Raw genomic sequence first — 24,531 nt, forward strand, 5'->3', positions numbered from 1 at the left:
TCTCCCCAATGGTTTATGTCGACTTGCACAACTGCCATTGCTCAAAAGCAGCGTGCATACCATAGGTTTAACCGACATAAGTCCAGTTCAAACAGACTGAAATATATAGAAGCTAGAAATAACGTTAAGAAAGAAATAGCGACAGCTAAGAGAGAATTTATGGAAACCACTAAAAAGTGCATCGAAGCACAAAAACTAGGAACTCGAGACTTCTGGAAAATCTAGAACAGTGTAGTAAATAATGGGCAATCAACAATTCCCCCACTAACCAACAATCACAAGGTTGTCTCCTCAGCAACCGACAAGGCTAACATGCTTGCCAGTCGGTTTGCCTCAAACTCCACATTGGACCTTTCCAACCACCCCCTACCTGACTTTCCTATGCGAGCAGACGCAACGCTAGACGATCTGAAAACCACCCCTGCTCAGGTGCACGCTGTCATAAAAAACCTTGACACTTCAAAAGCATGTGGACCCGATCTTATTCCAGCTGTTCTATTAAAAAAGTGCTCAGCCGAAGTAGCTCCAGTTCACTCCAAACTCTACAACAAATGCCTTAATGAATCTTGCTTTCTGGGCTGTTGGAAAACTGCTTCTGTTGTGCCAGTATTCAAGAATTCTGGCGAAAGGACTGACCCATCAAATTATCGCCCCATTAGCCTCCTCCCACTTTTTGTCAAAATATTTGAGATCTTAATTAACCATGCTCTAGTCCATCACCTTACAGATGCTAAACTTCTGACTGACAAACAATATGGATTTAGACAAGCCCGTTCCACAGCAGACATCCTAACTGTGATCTCTGAACGTATATACCATTCACTGGACAAAGCGGGGGCGGGCAGAGCGGTAGCTCTAGATATATCTAAGGCTTTTGACAGGTTATGGTATGAGGGTCTCCTCAGGAAAATTAGATCATACGGTATCACTGGACGAATACTTAACATAATTAAATCCTTCTTAGATAAGAGAAAAATCCAGATCGTCCTTGACAGTCGTACATCTAAACAATATGATATAAATGCGGGGGTGCCCCAGGGTTCTATCCTTGGACCTCTATTGTTCCTGATATTCATAAATGACCTCCACGACAAAATTGCCTCTGAGATGGGTATATATGCTGATGACACAGGCACGACAGGAAGACGAATGAACACATTTCTAAAGAAATGGCAGAAACACTAGAGGAAGACCTCCAATCTGTGGTGGAATGGGGACAAAAGTGGTTGGTCGCGTTCAATGCTACCAAGACTAAACTAGTTTCATTCAATAATTGCAAGAAACCCTCTCTACCTCCTATAGCAATGGCCAACGACTCTTTATCTGAGAGTACATCTTTCAAACTCCTTGGCCTAACGTTCACAGGAAACATGAGTTGGAACAATTATATTGAAGGCATTGCAAGGGCTGCTGCAAGAAAGGTGGGCTCTCTCTACCGTGCTAGAAAACTACTAACACACGAAAGTATCCTATACCTCTATAAGGCCACCATTCGCCCATGTATGGGGTATTGCTGTCACATCTGGGCTGGTGCATCTGCTACTAGTCTCTCGCTCCTTGACAAGGTTCAAAAGAGAGTCGCAAACCTGATAGGCCCTGAACTGGCATCTAAGCTTCAGCCTCTGTCCCATCGACGAAATGTTGCATCCCTCTGCCTTTTCTACAAGTATTTTAATGGTGAATGCTCTGACGAACTGCAATCACTTGTGCCCCCACGACGTGAGCACCCTCGACAAACCCGACAGGCTTCTAAATCCCACCTCCACACTGTAGAGATCCCTAGATGTAAAAGATCTTTTTACTCCAATAGTTTCTTCCCCAAAACCGCTAGACTCTGGAATTCCATTCCAGGTCCCTGCTTCCCCAACAGTACTGACGTGCAAAAGTTCAAGTGTAACGTGAACCGACATCTTGCTGCCCAAATCCCTACATAGTACCCCAGTAGTTGTTGCCCCTGATAGTAGCCCCCTACACCAAAGTGGCAATGTGCCTTTTTTGGGGTGAAAATGTAATATAAAAATAAAAATAATAACGGTATTATTTCAGCAAGGTACCTTCTCTGCATAAGTACTATCTTTTGTTTATTAAATTGTTAGGTGAAAGTATAAAATAGTTACAGAACACCCTCCCCTTACCATGTTAGGAATGGCTTTCTTAATAAAATTTCAGCACGGTACCTTCTCTGCATAAGTACAATCTTTTGTTTATTAAATTGTTAGGTGAAAGTATAGAATAGTTACAAAACGCCCTCCCCATGGCAGGAATGGCTTTCTAAATAATGTTATTATTTTAGCAGAGAGTGATCCATGCTGAAATAATATTATTATTTAAAAAGCCATTCTTAACATGGGAAGGGGAGGGTGTTTTGTACCTAATCTGTACTTTAACCTTACAATTGAATAAAAAAACATATAAAACTTTAATTAAACGTGGAAATACGATTTAAAAAAAATAGTGCGCATCACTCTCTCCATTAGCACCAAATATTAAGAAAATTTTTAAAAAAACAAGACAACAAAAACATCTTTGTCTTTTATGCTTCAACTCAACTTTTTTTTTTGGCTGATATAATAAAAAAAAATTTTGAATTAAAAAATTTGGAAGATAAACAAATGAATTATGTTTTTTTTTTTTACTTATCGAGTAAACAGAAAATGAAATCCTGTAATTTGTCTCATCAAATCGTGAAATGAATTGAAACGGAAGTTCAGTTCTATCAACAAAACAGATTTGCACTAACAGCTTATGAAAAATATTTTTATTTTATTTAATATTTTTTAATTAGCGATGTTAATTTATTTTAATAACATGGAAACATCCCTCGACTCTAAAAATGGGTTGTCTGAAAATTTCAAATAAATTGGTAATGTAGAAATATGGTTTTATCAACTTTGAAAGAACCAGGAATTTAGCGTTTCAACGTTTTAGCAACGTTCGGCTTAATCCACTGAATGTTGGTTGAGCCCAAGCCATGATTGACGGTAACTTCTGAAGTCCAGATCCAGTTCTGCAAGAGTACCATATTTTTTTTCATTTTCTCCATTTTTTTTATACTTTTGGAGTGGATTGCTGTACTAAGAATATAAGAAACATGCATTTTCTCTTTTTATTAGAATTTTCCATTGCACCAAATTGAGCCACAGCAACGCATGGCAGGGTACAGCTAGTATATATATATATATATATGTGTGTATATATATATATATATGTACAAATGTATATATATATATATGTGTGTGTGTGTGCGTATAAAATATAATGACCATAATTCTAATAATAACCAAGGAACTTCTAACTACTTTAATTAAAAAACTTAACTCTAACCCCTTCTCAATCAAATGGACTATCATAAAAAAAGTTAAGTCTTATACTCCAGGCTCTAAGTCATGTCGCCTCTGCACAATCGAAGCTATAACTATAATTATTTCTCCTCAAAGTAACAATATAATAAATTCTAAAAATGAATTGATCTCTTTCTGTAAACATAAGTCCAAATTTAATTATGGTAATTTTGAAATTACATAGTTATTACTTTTACCCTTTATATACATATAAAAAAAATTTTCTTTAACTTTATCGTTTTTCTACATACTTCTTAATACTTTATAATTTAATAATCCTTTCTTTTAATTCTTTATCTCTTCTTTGCATGGCCTGTTATTTATCTGTATTTTCTGCTTTATCCTTTAAACTTTCCTATCTATCTAATATATCAATCTACCCTCACTTTTATATCTTGTATGTATATTTACTTATATTTTACTATATCCATTTACTTACTTTTTTTTTCTTGCTTTTTCCTGAATTTGCAGATACCGGCCATCCTCTTCCCTTAAATAATTTTTATTTTATTTTTATTTTTATTTTTTATATTTTATTTATTTATTTATTATTTATTTGTGATGTGATGTTTTAAATATAATAATCTAGTTATGACCAAAGTTTCATTTCATTCGGACAAAACACTAAGAAACGGGGCCTAATTAGAGGTAGGGCCCGTTTTTTTTTGGGGGGGGGGTCACCTTGTGTGTGTGTGTGTGTGTGTGTGTGTGTGTGTGTGTGTGTGTATATATATATATATATATATATATTCACATTCAATTATGAAAAGGGAGTACTCCACAATAAGGTTCAAAAGTTCAAAAAGTGTAAACAGGTGAATCTGGCAGGTGTCTTGCACAACTGGGGGGGGGGTCTGGATAAACAATTTGCACTATGCTATATGCTAGTGTGCTGGTGGATGGGCGTTAGATGGACTCTGATCACTCTTACAATTTAAATCCATTATTTTTTGTGTGTGATAAAATATTGTTAAAGAGGATCAATGTCCATGACTAGCAGAGTTTGTGTTTGACATTGTTTTCTTCATGTAAGGTTGATAAGGACATACTTCTTTCTTTTTCCCTGTCTTCGTCTTCATTATTTTTTTTTCTTTCTCACTAACTTCAACCTAACTGAACTTTCCAGATAAAAATGTGATTATGAAGGTTTACCTGAAAAGAAATGTGTCTTCTACTCTCCTCAGAAAGTATTTTCATCCCCCCACCTCCTCCCAAACTGTTTGATATAAATAAGTATAATGAAATGTTTTTTTGTTCGTTTATGGTAACAGTGAAAAAATATACAGCTTCTAAAATTCTAATTCATTTACTAAAATCCATTCTAATCCATTTACTAAAAGTTCTATTTGAAGCCCTGTACAAATTCCAGAGTTGTATATGATATACCTGAAGGTCAAAGGGGTTACATCAGCTGAAATAGTATGAGAATTACATCCAAGGTAACAGTAGTTCAAAGAACCAAATAATACATTATCATAGCTACTGTGTCTAGGGTGGAACGATAAAATTGTCGCTCTAGAAAAGGCACATGAGTCCATTTCCATTTGATGAAAACCGTTTTTCTTTTTTTTTTGTTGCAGACCATCTACTAGTTGGCCAGTTGGGCACAAATCTCAAGAGCGATAAAAGCCTTCTATCATGTCTGAAAGTGAGACAATGTTCAACGAGCAAGATCGAAGATCCACCGCTGTACAACTCATACTCTCTACTAATCCAAATTACAACAGGATCATAGCCAGCACCCTCAAAATGAAAATTCGGATGGTTCAATGCTTGAGGGCACAACTCAACAAAGTTTCCAGCCACGGTTATGGTCTCTGGTGTGGTTTCAACTGAGGGCCACATCATGCCACTTCATATCTTCGAAGTCGGCTTTAAAGTCAACACCAAAGTGTATCTGGATGTGCTGGAGGGTATGCTGATCCCTGATGCATTTAGGTAGCTGGCAGATTCTGGGTGTGGCAGTAGGACTTGGTGCCAGCCCACAAGTCCAAACAGGCCGAGGCTTCGCTTCAGAAGTAGTGCTAGGACTTTGTACCCTTGTCTCACTGACTCCCCTCCTCCCCTGACCTGAACCCGCTGGGCTTCTTCGTTTGGTCAGAACATCACCAACATAACCTCCCACAACACCAAAATCAGCCTGATTGCCGCCATCTATCGAGTATTTGCCGAACTTCTGCTGGTGCTTATGGAAAAGGCATGCTTCCAGTTTCGGACCAGTATTGAGGTGGTGATTGAGGCTGAAGGCAGCTACATAAAATAGATGTTAGCTCTACTACATAATCAAGTTACCTGAATTGACTTTTTCAGTAAAAGTTTTAAAATTAAACTTTAGTGGTGTTTTCCTTAGGGTAACAAATTTCATTCCACCCTCTGTGTGTGTGTGTCTGTGTGTGTGTGTGTGATAATTTATAACAAAGAAATGTTATATTTGTTTACCTTTTGTTTACTGCAAGCTTCTGATTGAAATTGTTTTATTTTTTGTATGTGTAATATAATTTGTCCTTGCTATATTTTAGGTCCTTCTACCAGAGCTATTTGTGACATTGTAAAAGAGCTAAAGAACAGACCAACCCTTGTGTCCAACAAACATAGATTTGATGCCTTCATCTTTGCTCTGCTGAAGTAAGTAGATTTTATGAAAATTTCTCATGGTTTGCAAGGGGAGATAACTAGTGTTAAGTTTCTTAATACAAACTATTAGCAGTTCCAATTTCTAAGGTTGCATGAGTATACAGATCAGTCTATATACTCATACAACTTTTGAGAGGCTATGAAGCCACACTTTTCTTCAGTTATTAGTAAAAAAAAAATGAAAATGTCAGTCATGAATCATTCTGTCAAGTTCTTCAGTGTGAAGTATAACCCACATAAAACCACAAAAAGATTCATATGACAAACCTAATTCTTAAATTTTTGATTATGATTATTGTTATATTACTGTTATATCATTGGCTTATGGCCAATGTGTATGGAAAGTATTTTGTCTGGTGCTACCAGATCAGGCTGTGTAGTGGCTTTCCGAGACGAAATGCACCTACATTAAACTTCTGTTTTTGTTTTCTATTCTCTTTTGTAAAACTTAATTATGTTCTACAAAAACAACAGCCCCCTTCCCCTATCCCCTTCCCCTCCCTTTTTTTTTTCTTTCCTTCCCTACTTCCCAACCCCGTTGGTGGGGCATTAGAATACACCGACCGTCCCCCTGCAGAGAGTAAAAGCCTCTTAAAGGGGCCACCTGTTGGCCGTGGGTGGCGACCCGTAATGACTCGGTAAAGGATCCTGGTGGCTGAGCAACTGGTATCTAGGGAAATTAAACATATCAGTTGCAACACTCCACTTTGGTCTCGTACAAGGCTAGACGGGCGGTCGGAGGAGCCCGATCCAATCAATCGGCTAGTTACGTCAAGCCCTAACACATCTACTTTTCTATCAATTTCCTCTAAACGATAACAAATACAGTTCTACCCTGTACCACTATAAACTATATACATATTTTCCCCTCTTTTCCATGTGTTGAAGGTGGTGGCTAGGGTCAAATGTGCCAAATGATTAAAGTCATGACATAGCTGTATAGTGCCGGAAGTTACCACAAATGACTTGGATTGTGTAACTAAAGGATTATGGGTGCTCATGGCTCCCATTTGAGACATGTATACTGTTTATGTAGCCCTGGCATGATAAGGCGAATGGGTTTCCTCTTTAACATGCCCCAATATTGGACTCTGAGGAGGGTGGGGAGCATAAACAATGAAATTCAAATACATGGCTAACTATAAAAACTCCAAGTGCCAACACGTTGACTCGGATAGTTCAGATAATGAACTACATCAAACATCCTCAAAATTTATTGTATTGAAATCCACCGAAGAAACCAAAATAACTGACTTATCACCGTTTATTATACATAAAATTATATCGGCATATATTACCCCCCAAAAATGTAAAAACTTTAAAAAATAAAACCCTACTGGTGGAAGTGGAAAGAGAAAAACATGCCACTTTTCTCCTAGGAATGAAAACTTTCCACAACATAAATATCAAAACTTATCCACACAAGAATCTAAATACATCCAAAGGTGTAGTAAAATCGAAAGACTTCTCAATGTGCACTACTGAAGAGATAACAAAAGAACATAAAAACCAAGGAGTAATAAACGTTAAAAGAATTACAATAAAAGAAGAGAATCAGACTATACATATGAACACTTACATTATGCCGTTCGATAGACCCACTATCCTAAAAGAAATCAAAATTGGGTTCAACATTGAAAAAGTTGAACCCACTTCGGTGCTTTAAATGCCAGAAGTTTGGGCACCATGAGGATGCATGTAGGGGACAAGCAGATGTGGCCAGAAAGATCCAGACCCACACTATCAATGACTGCAATCAAATGTGCAAATTGTGGAGAAAACCATCCTGCTTATGCTAGAGCATGCAGAATCTGGAAGAAAGAAAAGGAAGTAGTGTCAATAAAACATGCCAAAAACATCTTCCTTCCCTGAAGCCAGGAAAATAGATGGATACATGAAGGAAAAGATATACTCTCAAGTCACCTTAAGTTGTATATCATCCAACATCACTAATCAAGACTCCAAATATGAAATACTAATAAACAAATTGTTACTATTGGGACCAAACGACTGGCACAAATTTATAAATGAAATCAAACCAAACATATCATCAAAAATTAATCATCCCATTAAATCATCAACTAATGTTACCAATAAAACAAATTCTCAACCAAAATCAGAACATCCAAGAAAACAAAGTCGATCAAAAGAAAGACCACAAAAAATCACCAGTATGTCGTGCAAATGCTGAAAAAGACGAAACTAAGGAAAAACAAAATCAGTTAAAAGAAACATCTTTTTACTGAAAATACCAAAATAACAGAAACAAAGCCTATAGTGAACAAATTAGCCAAAACATTTTCAGAGAACTCTTCTTCAAAAAACTATAACAAAGAATTCCAAACCATCAAGGAAAATATTAAAAAGTACAAGCTAAACATCAATTCCAAAAACCTTGAAGAATATAATAAACCTTTTTCAATAAGTGAATTGGAAAATTCCATAAACAAATCACACAACACAGCTGTAGGACCAGATGAGGTCGACTATAGTTTTTTGAAAATACTTCCAAAAACTTCATTGGAACTTTTACTAAAAATCTACAATGACATCTGGATTAAAAAGAAGTTCCCAGAATCTTGAAAACATACAACGATTATTCCAATACCAAAACCAGGAAAAAGATTGTTCAGATCCTGGAAATTATCGACCAAGTAACAAGTTGTATGTGCAAAACATTAGAGCGAATGGTAAATCATCACCTAATTTGGTATTTAGAAACAATCGTAATTATCGTAAAAATCATGGATGTCTTGACCATTTGGTCAACTTAGAATGCTGTCAGAGAAGCCTTCATAACTGTCTTTTTCAATCTAGAAAAAGCTTACGATACTACCTGGAAATTCGAAATTATGAAAGATCTATTTGATTTTGGACTTAAAGGTAGACTTCCCGAATTTATTCAAAATTTTTTAACGAACAAATCCTTCACGGTACCATAGCGATATAAATAAACAGGAAGGTGTGCCACAGGTTAGTATATTATCAACAACCCTATTTAATATAAAAAAAATAAAGAATAAAAAATCAATAAAGGAACTTACCCACGACATAAATAGAATATTGTACATGGATGATTGCTCTATAAATAGAACATTGTACGTGGATGATTGCTCTATAAATAGAACATTGTACGTGGATGATTGCTCTATAAATAGAACATTGTACATGGATGATTGCTCTATAAGCTATCATTCCAAGCACATCCATACTATTGAAAGAAAATTGCAACACAGCATAAACAAAATGAATAAATGGGCAAAAAAAAAATGGTTTTAAATTTTCAAAAAATAAAACCAAATGCATTCATTTTTGTAATCAACACAAACAGGTAAAGCAGTACCAGTAGAAGAGCACCTTTCAAAGTTGAACATGCGTTTGTGAGGAGCTGCATTTGTAGTTGTGCACAGCAGGGAGCAAATAGCATTTAAAACATCCTGTAGAACATCCTGCCAAGCACTAAAGAATAATCATCTAGATTCCAGAGCTAATAACAGAGTGTTCCAAATAATGTTGTTGTAGCGCTAGCATTGACTGTTGCCTCTTGGGTTGTATGCAGTAGTGTTGCTGGATCCAATTCCAAGTCGCGTCAAAAATTTTTTGAATTCTTCCGACATAAACGAAGTTCCTCGATCGGAATGGATAAATGAGGGGAGTCCGAATATGGGGAAAATATTTGTCAGATTGCGGTTTGCGAAGAACAATCGTGACAAGGGAAAGCAAAAGGAAATCGACTGTATTCATCAACGACAGTAAATATGTAATGATATCCCGTCGAAGATACCGGGGCAGGTCCTTTATAGTCTATGGAGAGGCGCTGAAAGGGAGCAGAAGAACGGATCAGTGTATTAGTAGAATCGAAGAATTGAGGTTTTATTTTGGCACAAGTCGTACATTCAGATGGCATATTTCATAACCTTAGAAAATGCCAAAAGCACTGTACTGGATGTATTAATGAATTGTGTAGTAACTTTAGTTCCTCCAAGGAAGAAGCAGCAGCACTGCATACTCTCAATAATGCATCGGCAACGATGTTTTCACTTCCGGGACGGTGTTTTATGTTGTATGACAACAGGAGAAGTTCCATTTTCCACCGTATAATTTTATCATTTTTAATTTTTCCTTGGTTAGCAGGTTTAAACATAAAAGATACGGCTTGCTGGTCTGTTACAATAGTAAAGTGCTTCCCAGCAAGGAGATCCCTCCATTTTTGGATGCACTCGACTATGGCATAAGCCTCTTTCTCGACTATGTGAAGTCGTATTTCAGATGGGTTTAGCGATCGAGTAAAGAACGCTACAGGCTTCTCAGCCAGTAAGAGAAGAGCGTGCCTCCGATAGCCTTTTCTGAAGCATCGGTTTCAATAGTAAATGGTAATTCATCATCAATAACTTTTACAAACGATTCAGCAACGTCTTAAGTTTTTCAAAGGAATTGATAACTATAGGAAGCATGGGAAATTGTTTATTTTCAAGCAGTGGACGAATTTTGTATGAATATTTAGGTATCCATTTTGCGTAGTACGAAAACATTCCAAGACACCTTTTTAATGAATCTGAATTGGAAGGAGGAGGCATTTGTAAAAGAGGTTTCAAACGCTCAGGATCTGGTTGCATAGTCCCGTTACAAATTTGATACCTAAGCAAATTGATGGAATGAAGTGAAAACTTTAATTTTTCTCGGTTTATTTTGAGGTTATATATTGAGGCAGCCTTTAAAAAACATTCCAAATTAACATCATGTTCCTCCTGAGTTTTACGGCAAATATTAATATCATCTATATATGAAAAAGTTCCAGATAATTTGTTGTCAGAAATGAAAGAATTTATAAACCGTTGAAAAACAGAAACCCCATTAGTGACACCCAAGGGTATTCATTTGAATTGGTACAAACGATTTCCAGCTTGAAAGGCCATGTAGGGCCGATCTTCGGGACAAATTTCGATCTGGTAGTACGCTTTGGATAAGTCAATTGTACTAAATATATGATATTGGGCTATTTGGTTCACAAAATATTCAATCCGAGGCAAAGGGTATGCATCAAGTAAGGTGAAATGATTAATAGTTTGGGAGAAATCAATTACTAATCGTTTCTTTTTATTAGGCGACAAAGTCGCAACAATCTGAGCACGCCATGGTGAATAACTTGTTTCAATTGCATCATCTTCAAGCAGTTGTAGAATTTCCTTTTCAATGAATCGAGCATCCTCTGCACGGTAATTTCGGGATTTAGTAGCAATATGTTTGCAGTCAGGAGTTAAGTTTTAAAACAATTTTACAGGGGCACAGCTGATCTTGGTTAGGGCACAGATTTTTAGAATATCCTGAGGTCCACCAAAAGAAATAGTGATACCTTGATGTAGTTTTAAAAAAGGCACTCCAAGTATAATATCCATACAGGAATCAGGAAGCACTGTAAAGTCAATTTCTTTATACTCGCAACCATTGAAGGAAATATTCTCAGTACAATATTCCAATAGTTTGAGGGAAACGGCGGATGATGCCATGAAAATTACAGAATTACGTTTTGAAGTAGACAGCTTCATTGTTTTAACAATACGAGCACTGATAAAGTTATTAGAATTGCCGAGGGCATTTATTTTTTTTCCTTTTAATTCAACAATTTTAGTAATGAGAGGGCACCTATCACTACCTTTTTAGCATGGGCCACCATAATAGCAGAAGTAGAATGTGAAGGTGTCGGCATAGTAGAATGGCAAACTTTGGAGAAATGACTGAGTTTACCACAGTTTCGATATATTTTATCGCGGGCAGGACAATGACGGCGATCATCCTTAAAGTGACGTCTCCCTCCACTTGCCATGAGCAGAAAGGCAGCGGAAAATTGTACAGAGTCACACTCCATACGAGAACCAATAGAATCAGAAATTTTAGTAATAGTGGCCTCCTCGGCAGGATCAGTAGACACACTGTTAATTCTAATAGAAATACTAGTAGTAGTAGCAGCTGCCCCAATCGGGGAAGCGTATGATTCAACACAAAAGTAACATGTTAAGATTTATACATTTCACTCATGAATAAAGTTTATAATTGTTCTGTTCAGCTTTATGTGAACACTTTTTACAAAAAATAAATAGTTGTATCGATGTTATGAATGTATGCTTTTTATTTCATTTCAGTTCTCGCCTGTTGGACTTTTGGTTGGGTTATCTGCGCCACAAGGACAACCTCATTTGCCATTTCTACAATGCTGGCGCCATCCTGCAGCAGCTGTATATCAATGATCTTGAAGATGCTTATGAAGAGATGCTTCTTTCCTTGCAGCCTCTCTCTGTCTTACCATTCCAACTTGACCTGGACTTTGTCTCTGGAAACAGTTGCCATGAGCCCCCCAATGGCGAATTCCCTCGTCTCCAAGACACCACCACATCTTTACCAGATCTTCGAGCTGGTGCTCCAATTCACGGGTCACCAAAGTTCAGTCTCTCAGCTGTTCGTTATGAAGAGGTGAGAAAATAGATTTTATGATAGAAACACATTCGTAGAATGCATTGAAAAGAAATTCTTAAACACATCTAAAATAAGATTTGCTTATATAATCTATACCTTTAGAGTCTACATATGGGAATCGGCATTTACAGTTTTTCTAGTAGTTCCATTTTTCACATTCGATTCTAAAGATTAAAAGACTATTGCAATATCAAATCTGCAGTATCCCATATGTCTGCCTATAACTATTAAAATTTTAAGGTCTGATTTTGACTCAAGAAATCTTCTTTCCACAAGTTATAATTTATACAAACCAAATTATTTTATACTAACAGGACCTGTTTCTCAGCATTGATGGAGGAGATATAAAAAATGTTAAGTAAAAAATTATTATTAAATATTCCTTTTGAATTGCTAAGTACCTGTCTACCAGCGTTATCTGCTGGAAATATAGCGCAAAGCCACAATAGATTCAGTAAAACAATCCCCCTCACACACACCCAAAAAAAGAAACTGAAACTGATTATCTGGTGCATCATCATATGTGAGTCACATAAAATAGTGACTGTTGATAAACTGCTAAAAGAAATTTAACACAGATGTTATTTGTGATATAATTGAAAGTGGACAGAAATTAATGGTTTGTTAGGTATTTATTAATCAGAGCATGTAATCTTTGAAAAATAAATGAAAATTATCAATGGAATTGTTTTACTGAAATACCTAAAAGTAATGAAAATAAAATTATCTGGCAAACAAACATGTATATTTCTGAAAGAAAGCTATTCTTATCAGTAACATTTTGTAGTTTAGGTGACCAAAAGTGTTTTTTTTTTTTATTTACAGTACAGTTTAAGTACAGAAAAATGTAATATGTACAGAAGTAAAAATTTAGGTGACCGAAATAGAATTGTAAAAAAATTTGAAACCGCATATAAGGCAGTTTCAAATTTTTTAATTTTTTTAATTATCATTAATGAATAGTATTAGTTGGATAATTATTAATCTGATATTATTAGAATAGTAGGAGGTATTTTTGAGAATGTATTTGATCTGATCATTATTGTTGAAAAAAATTGTATTATCGAGAGTAGAATCTAGAGAACTGAAAATTTGTTTCTTACCTGGAATCAGTTGTTGATTGATATGTACCATGTTATTTTAGGAGCTCTTTCTGTTAGCCATTGAGAATGCACATAGTTTTCAGCTATATCTGGGTAAACTTTGCTACTAAGTTCTGTGAGTGATGAAACAATTGATCCAATACCTGGAGTAATAACAATCTTGCCCTCTAAAAAAATAAAGAAAAAATATTTGGTACTTATGCAGATAAGGTATCATGATAAAATTAATGTTATCTATATATATAAAAAAATATTTGGTACTTATGCAGATAAGGTATCATGATAAAATTAATGTTATCTATATATATAAAAGGCAAAATGTGTGTTAGTGTGTGCACTTTTTGTGTATGTCTGCAAAATGCTTTTTTCCCCCGGGGAGGGAGGGGCGATTGGTGGGCTCACTCTTTCTTAAAACTTTTTATATGCTGTCTAAATCATAATATTTACGACTTAAGAACAGGGGGCTAAGTCTATCTTTAATTTGCCCAACTTTTACGCACTATTTTCGAGATTTTTTTCAATCGCCGCGTGTTGATTCGGCTTTTTCGTATAAAAGCGAAACTAATTTGAAGCTGGCATTCTTCCCGGCAAACGTCCAGAAAGCAATCAGCTTTGATCAATGTGGATTTTCTCCTTATATCAGACAATTGCTATTCAATTTGGTCAATCCCCTTTTTATGGGGAGCTGGTTTACCCCCAACATTTTGGGGAAAAAAAACAGCTAAAGAGTTGAGTAAACAAACTCAAAAAAAATGGCCTGCAGTAACTTCTATTTGACCTCATTAAAAAACTGCCCCGCAATAAAAGTTAACTTTGATACTAATATTTGACCTCATTAAGTCATTAAGTGCGGGCACCTGTCAATTCTTAATACTTAAATAAATTCAAACATGTTTCAGTTACTCTTTTTTGCTCTTTTTTCACACTTTATTTTCAAACTTCACCTCAAGGCTTCGGGTTCAATCCTACCTACCTACTAAATTTTTTTTTAACCCCCTCCCCCGGACACAAACACCCGGGCAACAATTTTTTATGAAGTTTTAACATTGTTTCTTTTTATATAATATTTAGACAGGGTTATTACTTCGCTTATTCTTTTGTTTTGATTTGACCCTCCCCCCCCCACACACACACACCTCTAAACACCCAGGCAATGCCAGGTACCCCTGCTAGTAATTTAGAAACCCATTAAATAAATTATATTTTTAATGAATGTTTTAAAATATTTAAGGTAGGATGTTATCTTCTCTGCATAAGCACCACATTTTTAATGAACATTTTAAAGTAATTATTCATAAATATAAAAGTATCATGGAAACCCATTGAAGAAACATTTTTTCCTCGCCCCCAAGGAAAAGTAAAACAACTGTTAACTTCTGACTAAATCAAATTATTTCTATGAACGTTTTTAATGAATTGTTTATAATATTTAATTACTGATCGTAATATTTTGAGGAAATTTATCATTTCAACAGTTTGTCCCCTCCAATCGCCTCCGCATAAAAACAAAATCTTGGTACTTATGCAGAGAAGGTACTGTACTAAAATAATAACATTATTTTTTAGAAACCTATTCTTAACATGGAGAGGGGAGGGTGTTTTGTAACTATTCTGTATTTTCCCCTAACAATTTAACAAACCAAAGATACCATAAAACTTGAAGTTAACTATAAAGAAAAAAGCATGTTACTTTCCCTACATAAGCATCTCCTCTATTCTGTACTTTCATCTAACAATTGAATAAACTTTATTGTAAAGTAATTCTATCATGAAAACTGATGTAAGGAATGGTACTCCCCCCCCCCAAAAAAAAATAAAATTTTTTTAAGATTTTCAAACAATGAATAACTAAATTTAATCTGAATTTTTTTTTTTTTTTTTTTTTTTTTTTAATAAATTTCTGGGTAAACCAAAACAAAAACAAAGAACACACTGCTGAACTGTTCGTTTTTTATCGAAAAAAGACTATATCTAGAAAAATATAACTTAATTACCTATATATGAATGAAGAATGTAGTTCAATGGAAATGACACAGTCTAATGGCTTTGGTATTATTGTAAATGCTGCACAGATTATTTCTAAAATATCTTATAGTAGAAAGAATTTCAAGTGTGCTCAGTCATTGAATTTGATTAAATGAGAATGGAGTAAGTTATTGCTTAAAAATGTAATGTTAGTATCACCGATAGAATGCATATCCTATCCTACTGAAGTCCATGTGTGATCACTTAATACGTTAACGGCAGCATTGCGGAGTTGGATAGTAAAAATCCGACTCCTATTCCTAGGATGCTGACTCCAACTCCTTTGATTTCTTCAACTTCAACTCCGATTCCTGACTGATTCAGGAACTGGATAACTTTCGGATTACAATCCAATTGTTATCCGCTGTAATCCACAGTGATCTCACTCAAAGACTGAATTTTCATTGATCCTGTGTAATGTCACAAACAAGACGAAAACAGCTGTCTAGACAGAATTTACAGTGATTCCATGAACTGAAATATCTTGATAAAGTTGAAGCATTGCAGTACAGTACAAAATATGATATATCTCCAAAAATAAAAGCAAAACTATACAAAAACTGCTAAATTGTGCAACTGGTAAAACCAAACAGGAAAACTATGTAAAAAAAATAAATAAATTTATTGGACTTAAGGAGTTGGATAAAAAATTCCAACTCCGACTACTCTTAGAAATCTGACTCCGACTCTGCAACCCTGATTAAAGGGTATGGGCGAATATTCTATAAGCAAATAAGTTGTTTAATGTTGTAATAAGCAGTAGCAGTACACTTTTCATTTTAGTCTGTGTGTGATCTTCAGATATGGTGTCGCAAATGTATTGGAGGAGGGCGCCATATTGGAAGAACCATAATTGTTTCATCAACCATTCGGCAAATCTAAAAGAATGAGTAAATAATGGAATAGCAGAATGTAAGAAAACAGCTGGAAATATCAAGAGTTAAAGTGGAAGGAACTCGTAGAGAATGAGGTATAGGAAAATAATAAAATCACAAAGGTTGAAAATGAAATAATTGCAGTCATTGGTGATAAATAATACTATGAAATATTTGCACTAGTAAATAATGAGAGATTGAAAGGAGAAAATAATAAGTCATTTATAAATATGGCTTGTTTGGTAAAGTGACTCTTCCTGGAATGATTATAGGATATTAAATATTGAATAAAACCAACAAATTATATCCAGAAAACATGCAGCAAATATTGGCAGGTAATGTCACCATATTGAATTTATATGTGGCATATGTGTTTGTATTGCTATAATGTTTTTTTCTAGGAGGGAAAAATCGACTTCTTTTATTATAGAAGAGAGAGAAGAAAAGAACAGTGAGAATTTCCCCTATTCCTTTGACTAGTATAGCTCCATAGACACTACCTACATATAAAAATTTGCTTAGTATGCATTCATACATACTTTTTTATTTTTGTTTAAATTCACTCTGCTCAAATATTCTTTTGTTTTTTGTTGTTTTTATTTAACAATTTCAATGCAGAAGTATTGATTAGTCCCACTCCTCTCCCAAGTACTCATCCTTCAACTCAGAACCTTAAAAAGAAATATGGTAGAAATCTAATTAGGATCACTTTTTTTATTATGTAGCCCACTCAATTCGTATTAATCACTACGCCAATCAGTAATTTTATAGTTCATAAAAAATACTTAAATTTACGCTTCCAGATTACAAATAATACATAAATATCCACAATCTTGTTTCCCATAATGTTCTTAAAATATACATAAAACGTCTGTTACAATTATTTATCAATCTTTTTAGTTTGACATAAACCTGTTTTTGTTCTGAAAAATGTGAAAAACTTTAAATCTTTCACAATTTATATTGTGTTAGGATATCAATTACTAAATATGTGAGTTCATTATATTTTGTAAACTTTAATTGCTAGTTAAAGAAGGCTGTGGAGAAATAAGATTTTTTCCCCTAAATAAATGTGTACCACGATTAATATCTGTTAAAATTACAAGTCAACTTCTTATCTACCTGTGTGTGATTTAAACACTTTTTTTTTCTCTTAACTGAATAGTTATTGAAATCAAAAATAAGTTTGGAATTAAATCTATTAGAATGAATGATTTTGTTACTCTAAAAATGAGAAAGGATTTGGAAGCATTTAACCTGTTGAATAGAAAGTTATTTCTAGCTTTAAAATTTTTAACAAATACTCATTGAAAGTTTTAAAAGCTATTTACGTCTAATAATTTAATAAATAAACATTACTGTAATAGATTGATAGTTTTATAACAATAATTTAATGATCAAACAATGTTGTAATAATTAAATTTTTAAAATAAAACTATCTGCTTAAGAAAATAAGCAAAATAAAAACGGAAGTAAGACTCCTGGGCAATGTTGGATAGGTACAGTTAGTAAATAGTAAATTAATTACAAGATTTCCAACAATTTTTTTAATTTTCTTTTTCCAATTTCAGCCAAATGAAGAAAATGCTCTTGGACATTCTGCTGTTAAAGCCTGGAAATGGTTAAGCAATTCTACAGCAAGCGCCTTACCAATTGCCAAGTCAGTCATGGCCAATGTTGCACAAAAAGTGAGCCCTTCCATCTCCAGACTTAGCTCTTCTATGAGCAGAGCCACAGTTGGAGATTTAACAAAAACAAAACTTACTGATAATCATGAAAATATGAACAATGTCATATTACCAGTTTTTGATGATTGCCATGACGATAAAACTGATGAATCTGTGTCAAGTGCAGACAACTCAACATTACAGGGTTCCAGTGTTAAATCTTTTACAGTGGAAGAAGACAAGAAAAAGTCTCTTGAAACCAGTGAAGAACGAAAAGAGGTGGCAAAGTCATTAATTAGAGTTAATACGAATAAACAAGAAAGCAAAAAAACACTGGCGAATTCTAAAGGTTCAGACAAACAGAAAGAAAGTTTAATTGATGAATTATTTCCTGATGAAAACGGTGTAGAGAACCTCCAGCTGGAGGAACGACCCCTTACTGTGTCTAACCTTGCTCACAAGTTCCTGGGAATCGGAACTGGTAAACGCAAGCAGGCATACAGAAAAGGTGTCACAGAATATAGTTTTGATAATGAGTCTGAGCCAATTGAGAGGAGGTTACAAAGTGCAACTTCAGACAGAGATGACAACAGTTCATCAAGGCAGAAAGACATTTCAACTAAAACTAGTGAAAGCTTAGTAAATGAAGTTTTAGACAGATATTGTGAGAAATCACTGAAAAGTGAAAGTTCTGAAACTGAGTTAGTTCAAAGTAATACAAGCAATTCTATCAACAATTCTAGTGCTGATCAAACAACAGCCAATGAAAATTCAAGATGCTCGTTGACTAAATTAGAATCACCACCAAATACATTTGATATCATTAAATTGTTTGACAAACTTTTACTTCCTAACAAACCAACCCAACCGTCTGAAAAGAGGCACATGACAGATGGACATAATAAAAGTGCTTTTAGTCTGTTCCCCTGGAAAACCCATGGTATTGTCCTTCAAGATTCCAAATCACTCACCTCTGAACTATCTGAAGCCTCTGCGTTAAAACCCATAGAAAATAAGGACCAACTACTACAGAATAACGAAGTGTTGACATCTGGAGAGGTGGAAACTAGCTTAGAGGCTACAGAAGAAAGAGCAGAGTCTAGTCCAACCATGTTGTACAATTGGTATACCATGGAAGAGCCACGTGATGTTTATCATGATTCCACAGATGAAGAACACTCGCCCCACCTTTCAGAATCTGTCGAGTCTTCACTTAATTGCTCAGATTCACACGACCAATTCCGAATGCCTGATTATAGGTAAGAGTTACTTTTTGTTTTGATTTAGGTTTGTAAGATTGCAACCTGGGTGGGGAGTTACTTGTTGCTTTTAATTATGTACAAATACAATTGGGCAATTTATCAAATTTGAATCGGATTTATTTAGCAAAAAGGTGCAATAAGCCATGACTCCGCATGTTTAATTAAGTCCACTTTAAATCTGCTTATGTTAGTCAATATCTTGTAGACTTTTATATGGAGCAGAAAGCAAAAAAATGGACAGAGAATGCTACTTTTCTTCTATCGAGACAAAAGTACATCTTTCATGGGTGCTCACGAAAAGTGTGTGTGCACACACACATACACACATCAATTCACACAGACATCAATGTGAATTGATTTTTTTAATGTCAGAATCAAATCTCCTCACATCCTCCACTGCTCAAGTGAGAACAGAGCATGAAGACCACCTTCATCAGCTTATGGATAAAATATGAGTTAAATACAATAAATTATATTACTTTGGCATTAACCAACTTAAAAGGGTTGATATGTTTTAAAAAGACCAAACAAGTCACCTACCATCTCTGACTTTTAGAACAATATCAACTATTTCTTTAATTAGGTCTTTGCTCGCATATTGTTATGAAAGATTTGGTACTTTTTAAAAATGCATCTTGAATTATTATTGGCCCATCCGAAACACATACCCTTTGGTAAAGTGTGATACAATGTTATTTAATTTTCTAGATTTTTTTACTTCATTCAATTTATACTCATTTCTTTTCAATAAGCCACTTGATTCAAACTCATTATCATTGTATAAAGTAATTTCATGTCAACCATATCACTCAGATTTTCTTCAAACTTTACTCAGTTGTTGGTAGCATAAAAACTAGACAATTCTAAAATTGTGAGCTTGTAACCCCAAGTGGTTTTCAAAATACTGCATTTTTAAGATTCTGGGTATATCGTGAAAGGCTGTGAAATTGTAACATTAATGAAATACATTTTTGTGCATAAAATGAATTCAAGACTATCTAGAACGTTCTAAAATCAGCACAGGCAAGGTTTTTTTCTCAAGAAATCCTAAAATCATACGAAAATCTAAAAATCAACTGTTTTTTTTTTTTCAATATTGTATATGTTTGCCTAAGGATTGTGTAGTTAACAACTAGGAAAGTTGGTACTCCTGCAGTATTTTACCCACCGATTTCACGATCTTAGCCGAGCGTTGACGAACGCTTTCGGCGTTAACGCCGACGAAAGCCGAGAATTCGGAGCTACGGTGCAAGAACGCTAAAAGTATGTGAATAGCAACAACATTACAAGGAAAAGATATTACACACACACACAACAAAATGGATAAAATTAATACAAAAAATTTGGATAAAATAAATCACAAACACTTACCGTAAGTTTTTTTTAAAGTAAAATAAATTTATTTTGTTGAATATTTTTTTTTTTTTTTTTTGGTTCATTTTGTTTTCCGATAGCTTTTTTTTTGGGGGGGGGGTAAGCAACAGTAATAAACACTTCAATGGTTTTTTTTTTTGGTTTTTTTTTTTTAACAAAACGTTATTAAGCAGTAACAACAATGTTTTTTTTTTTGTTTTTTTTTTTCAGTAATGTTTGTAGGGGGGGGGGACAACAATTACTGTTTATCTTTAGTTCCGACTGGAAGATTTTCTACTGACTGTAGAGAGGCAAAGTAGGGAGCAAAGGGTTTTCAGAGGATGTGGAAAGAAGCTCCTTCCCAAACCGGGTAGCCTTCCGCGATTTGATTTATTATGGAGACAAAAGGGTTGTGTCCAAATTTTTGTCTCCACATAAATTCGCATAAATATGTTTCCAACAGCTCCCGATTTTTTTTTTTTTTTTATCGCTAAATTAAATAGCTGAAATGAAAGGCTGTGTATTTTTACTTTGAACAATAAAATAACTGAAATGAAACGCTATGTGTGTAATTTCAATGAAAATTATTCGTCTGCTGCGCGTTCGTTTGAAGCGCCCTGATTGGCTGATAGAGTATCGTACCGCTCGCCATGTTCCGGCGTTTTCCGACGGATGTCGATCAACGCTCGGCTAAGATCGTGAAATCGGTGGGTAAAATACTGCAGGAGTACCGGAAAGTTTGAAGAAAATTAGATTATTAGTGACATTTTCAAATGTTTCTGAATAATGTGGTAAGGAATTACCTATGCATGCATTCATAAACTAATTTTTCATATACCACACCTTAAAATTTTTTTTCTTATATTTTTCTGTTGCCAAACTACTATTAAATATTGGCATTTCACTTATCAAATTATACTTTTTTGGAATTATCTGTATTTAGGCAAAAAATTCTCAATATTAATAAAATAGTGTGACAACCATTTTTAATTATCCATTCCATTTTTTATTCTATCATTTTTTCCATTATTAATGAAAAATGCAATAGCATAAAAGAAAAAAAATTTTAAATCTTACTTAAATAATTTAATTGCCAAATTAAATCCACCCAAATGAAATATTGCCTGAACAAAATGAGTTCTAGCTTTTATATTGCTGTAAATGATTAAATTTAACTTTCAAAATCTTATTTATAAAACAAAATAATAAAAAAGGAAATAAAAATGAAAGTAAAAATACTCTGGTTTAGCACCAAAGTATGTAATAGCTAACTTGAAATTTCTGATTAGTTATTGTCCACAAAATGCAGGCAAAGTTTTTAAAGCATTGGTCCTAATTACCACACTGGATTAATGTCAGAAAGGGTAATATGAGCTATGAATTTATGACCATGAAAATGCATTCATAAACCAATTCTTCATATATTTATGAATTTATGAATGAATTTATATTTCAGACTATGTTAGAATGTTGGGTTGGGTTGGAAGGATTCAAGAGAATATGGATTTACAAGAAAGTCATATGAAGATTTGACAGAAATAGGTCAGTTTGAAAGTCAATTTTATAAACACCGTTCAACATGTGTTAGACGATGTTTATCAAAATATCTACATTTTTCATCATTCCTGACTACAGCAATAAGTGAAACATCATTCCTGACTACAGCAATAAGTGAAAGGTACATTTAAAATTGAAAAATGAATAAGTTCTATTGAAGAATATCACCTTCATTGTGTCCACTTATTAATTTTTGTTTATCTCTTCTTTTACCATTCAAATCTCCATCACATTGCAAACAGCCTTTATGTTAATTTTATTTAATATTTTAAGTTAAATCAAACTTTCATTTAACTCTTCGCAAATTATTATGAATTATTCGCAAATTAAAAAAAAATTTGTATCACAAATGAAGAAACAATAAAAAAAATGTCGACTTCCTCTTCAAATGTTTCATATTTCATTTGGTAAAATGACAGATTTTTTCTATATATTTTTTTTGCAAAGTTTTTTCTTCTCATTTTTCTTATTTCTGATCATTTATATTTGTTTCCAGGCACTAGTGTTGGTCTCTTGGCCTGGTCCACTGTCATCCCTCATTTCACAGGTAATTGATGCACCCTCCTCCCCCTCTTGTATTCTTTTGATGAAGCAACAAATAAACATGTTAGGCTTTCATCACTTTCAGTTTTTCACATTTTCTTTTAATTCATTTTATTTTTAATAAATTATTTGTACTTTTTTACCTTTTAAAAAAGGAATTCATTTAAAATCTTGAAATCTAAATTTACTCATGAAAACCTGGATTTCATTTTCATGGTAATAATTTCCTGCTGAGGTGTGCTTATCAAACCATATAGTTTAATGATTACCACTTGTGAAAATTACTCGTTTCACAATAAAACTAACATAGTTATCATAGAAATTTAATCCTGTATACATACCACACAAATATATAATATAAATTTCTTAAATTAAAGGATTTTTATCCCCAATTTTCTAAATTAATAAAACAAGAATATATTTTTATTAATCAAACAATAATAAGACTCATCAAAGGAATCTATGGTTTCATAGTATCTGTTCAAGGAGACCAGAAACACAAATCACATTTGGTCATAAGCCAAATAACTTAAAGAATTGGATAAATACATATTTGTAGAACTCTTCAAAAAGTGAATATAAGAATGAAAAAGTTAGTACTCAAAATAATCTATCTATCTATAAATATAAAAGCGAAAATGTATGTATGTGTTCGCTTTTTCTGTGTGTCTACAAAAGGCTTTCAGAGAAGCGGTCGCTCGCTTCACAACTTTTTAAAACTTTTTATATCACATATAAATCGTAATATCTCACAGTTAACAATGAAGCTCGCCTGTCTATTTAATTTGCTCGATTTCGGGAAGATAAATATTCAACATATGTCACTCGCCACATGTGGGATAGTCTTTTTCCAATAACATCTTGGGAAAATAAAAATCCCGCAGTCAAAATTGACCTCATTAAAATGGGCACCTGCCGAATCTAAGTCATTAAATAAATTCAAACGTGTTTCCGTTAGCATCTCGCGGTAGGGCAATGGTTAACGTTGCACGTTTTATTTTCACACTTTAATTTACAACTTTGCCTCAACGGTTCGGGTTTGATCCTCATACTTAAATTTTTTTTTTTTTTTTTTTTTACCCCCCCCCATCACACACACACACACACACACCTCCAAACACCCAGGCAACGCCGGGTACCCCTCGCTAATATATATATATATATATATATAAAAGCAAAAATGTGTGTACGTATGTTCACTTTTTGTGTATGTCTGCGAAAGGCTTTTTTCCGGCAGATTCTCGAGGCCGTCACTCATTCTTAAAACTTTTTATATCTCGTCTAAATGATAATATCTACAACTTAACAACGGTGGTCGCCTCTTTATTTAATTTGCCCGACTTTGAAACATTAAATATTCAACATTTTCGAATCGGCACGTGTTACATTCGTTTTTCGGTATAAAAAAAGCAAAACTTGATTCGAATCACTGGTCCAAGGCCAGTGGTGGTCTCTAGAAAGCGATTTAACGTTTTGTCAATGTCGGCTTCGTCATATCAGATGGTTGCTTTCATTTCGAGACAAGACACTCCCCCTAATAAACGGGGAGCTGGTTTTCTCCATAGTTAGTTAAAAACAAACAAACTGGGTTATTGACCTCATTAAAAACTGTCCCGCAGAAAATGTTAACTGCTAAATACCATTGTTTTTTTTGTATAAAAAAAGAAGCCAACAGACTCGCACTCAAAGTTCATGTAATT

The 24,531-nt window shown here is 34.2% G+C and overlaps 1 protein-coding gene across 2 annotated transcripts in view; it reads left to right on the forward strand.

Annotated features, from left to right (window-relative positions):
* LOC145267176 (uncharacterized) overlaps positions 1-24,531 on the forward strand; it is a 78,192-nt gene that overhangs the window by 47,762 nt on the left and 5,899 nt on the right. Inside the window, exons 2-5 of one of the 2 annotated variants that reach the window (XM_080123236.1) lie at positions 5,861-5,966; positions 12,116-12,443; positions 18,021-19,375; positions 22,785-22,835. In XM_080123236.1, the coding sequence (XP_079979362.1) occupies positions 12,243-12,443; positions 18,021-19,375; positions 22,785-22,791 (1,563 nt within the window). In that variant the 5' untranslated portion in view covers positions 5,861-5,966; positions 12,116-12,242 and the 3' untranslated portion in view covers positions 22,792-22,835. The remainder of the gene's footprint in view (positions 1-5,860; positions 5,967-12,115; positions 12,444-18,020; positions 19,376-22,784; positions 22,836-24,531) is intronic. The other variant, XM_080123235.1, reaches the window with a different exon arrangement.

The sequence above is a fragment of the Euprymna scolopes genome, chromosome 42 (genome assembly GCF_053919585.1).
Source record: "Euprymna scolopes isolate OS-2025 chromosome 42, ASM5391958v1, whole genome shotgun sequence".
NCBI lineage: Eukaryota > Metazoa > Mollusca > Cephalopoda > Sepiida > Sepiolidae > Euprymna > Euprymna scolopes.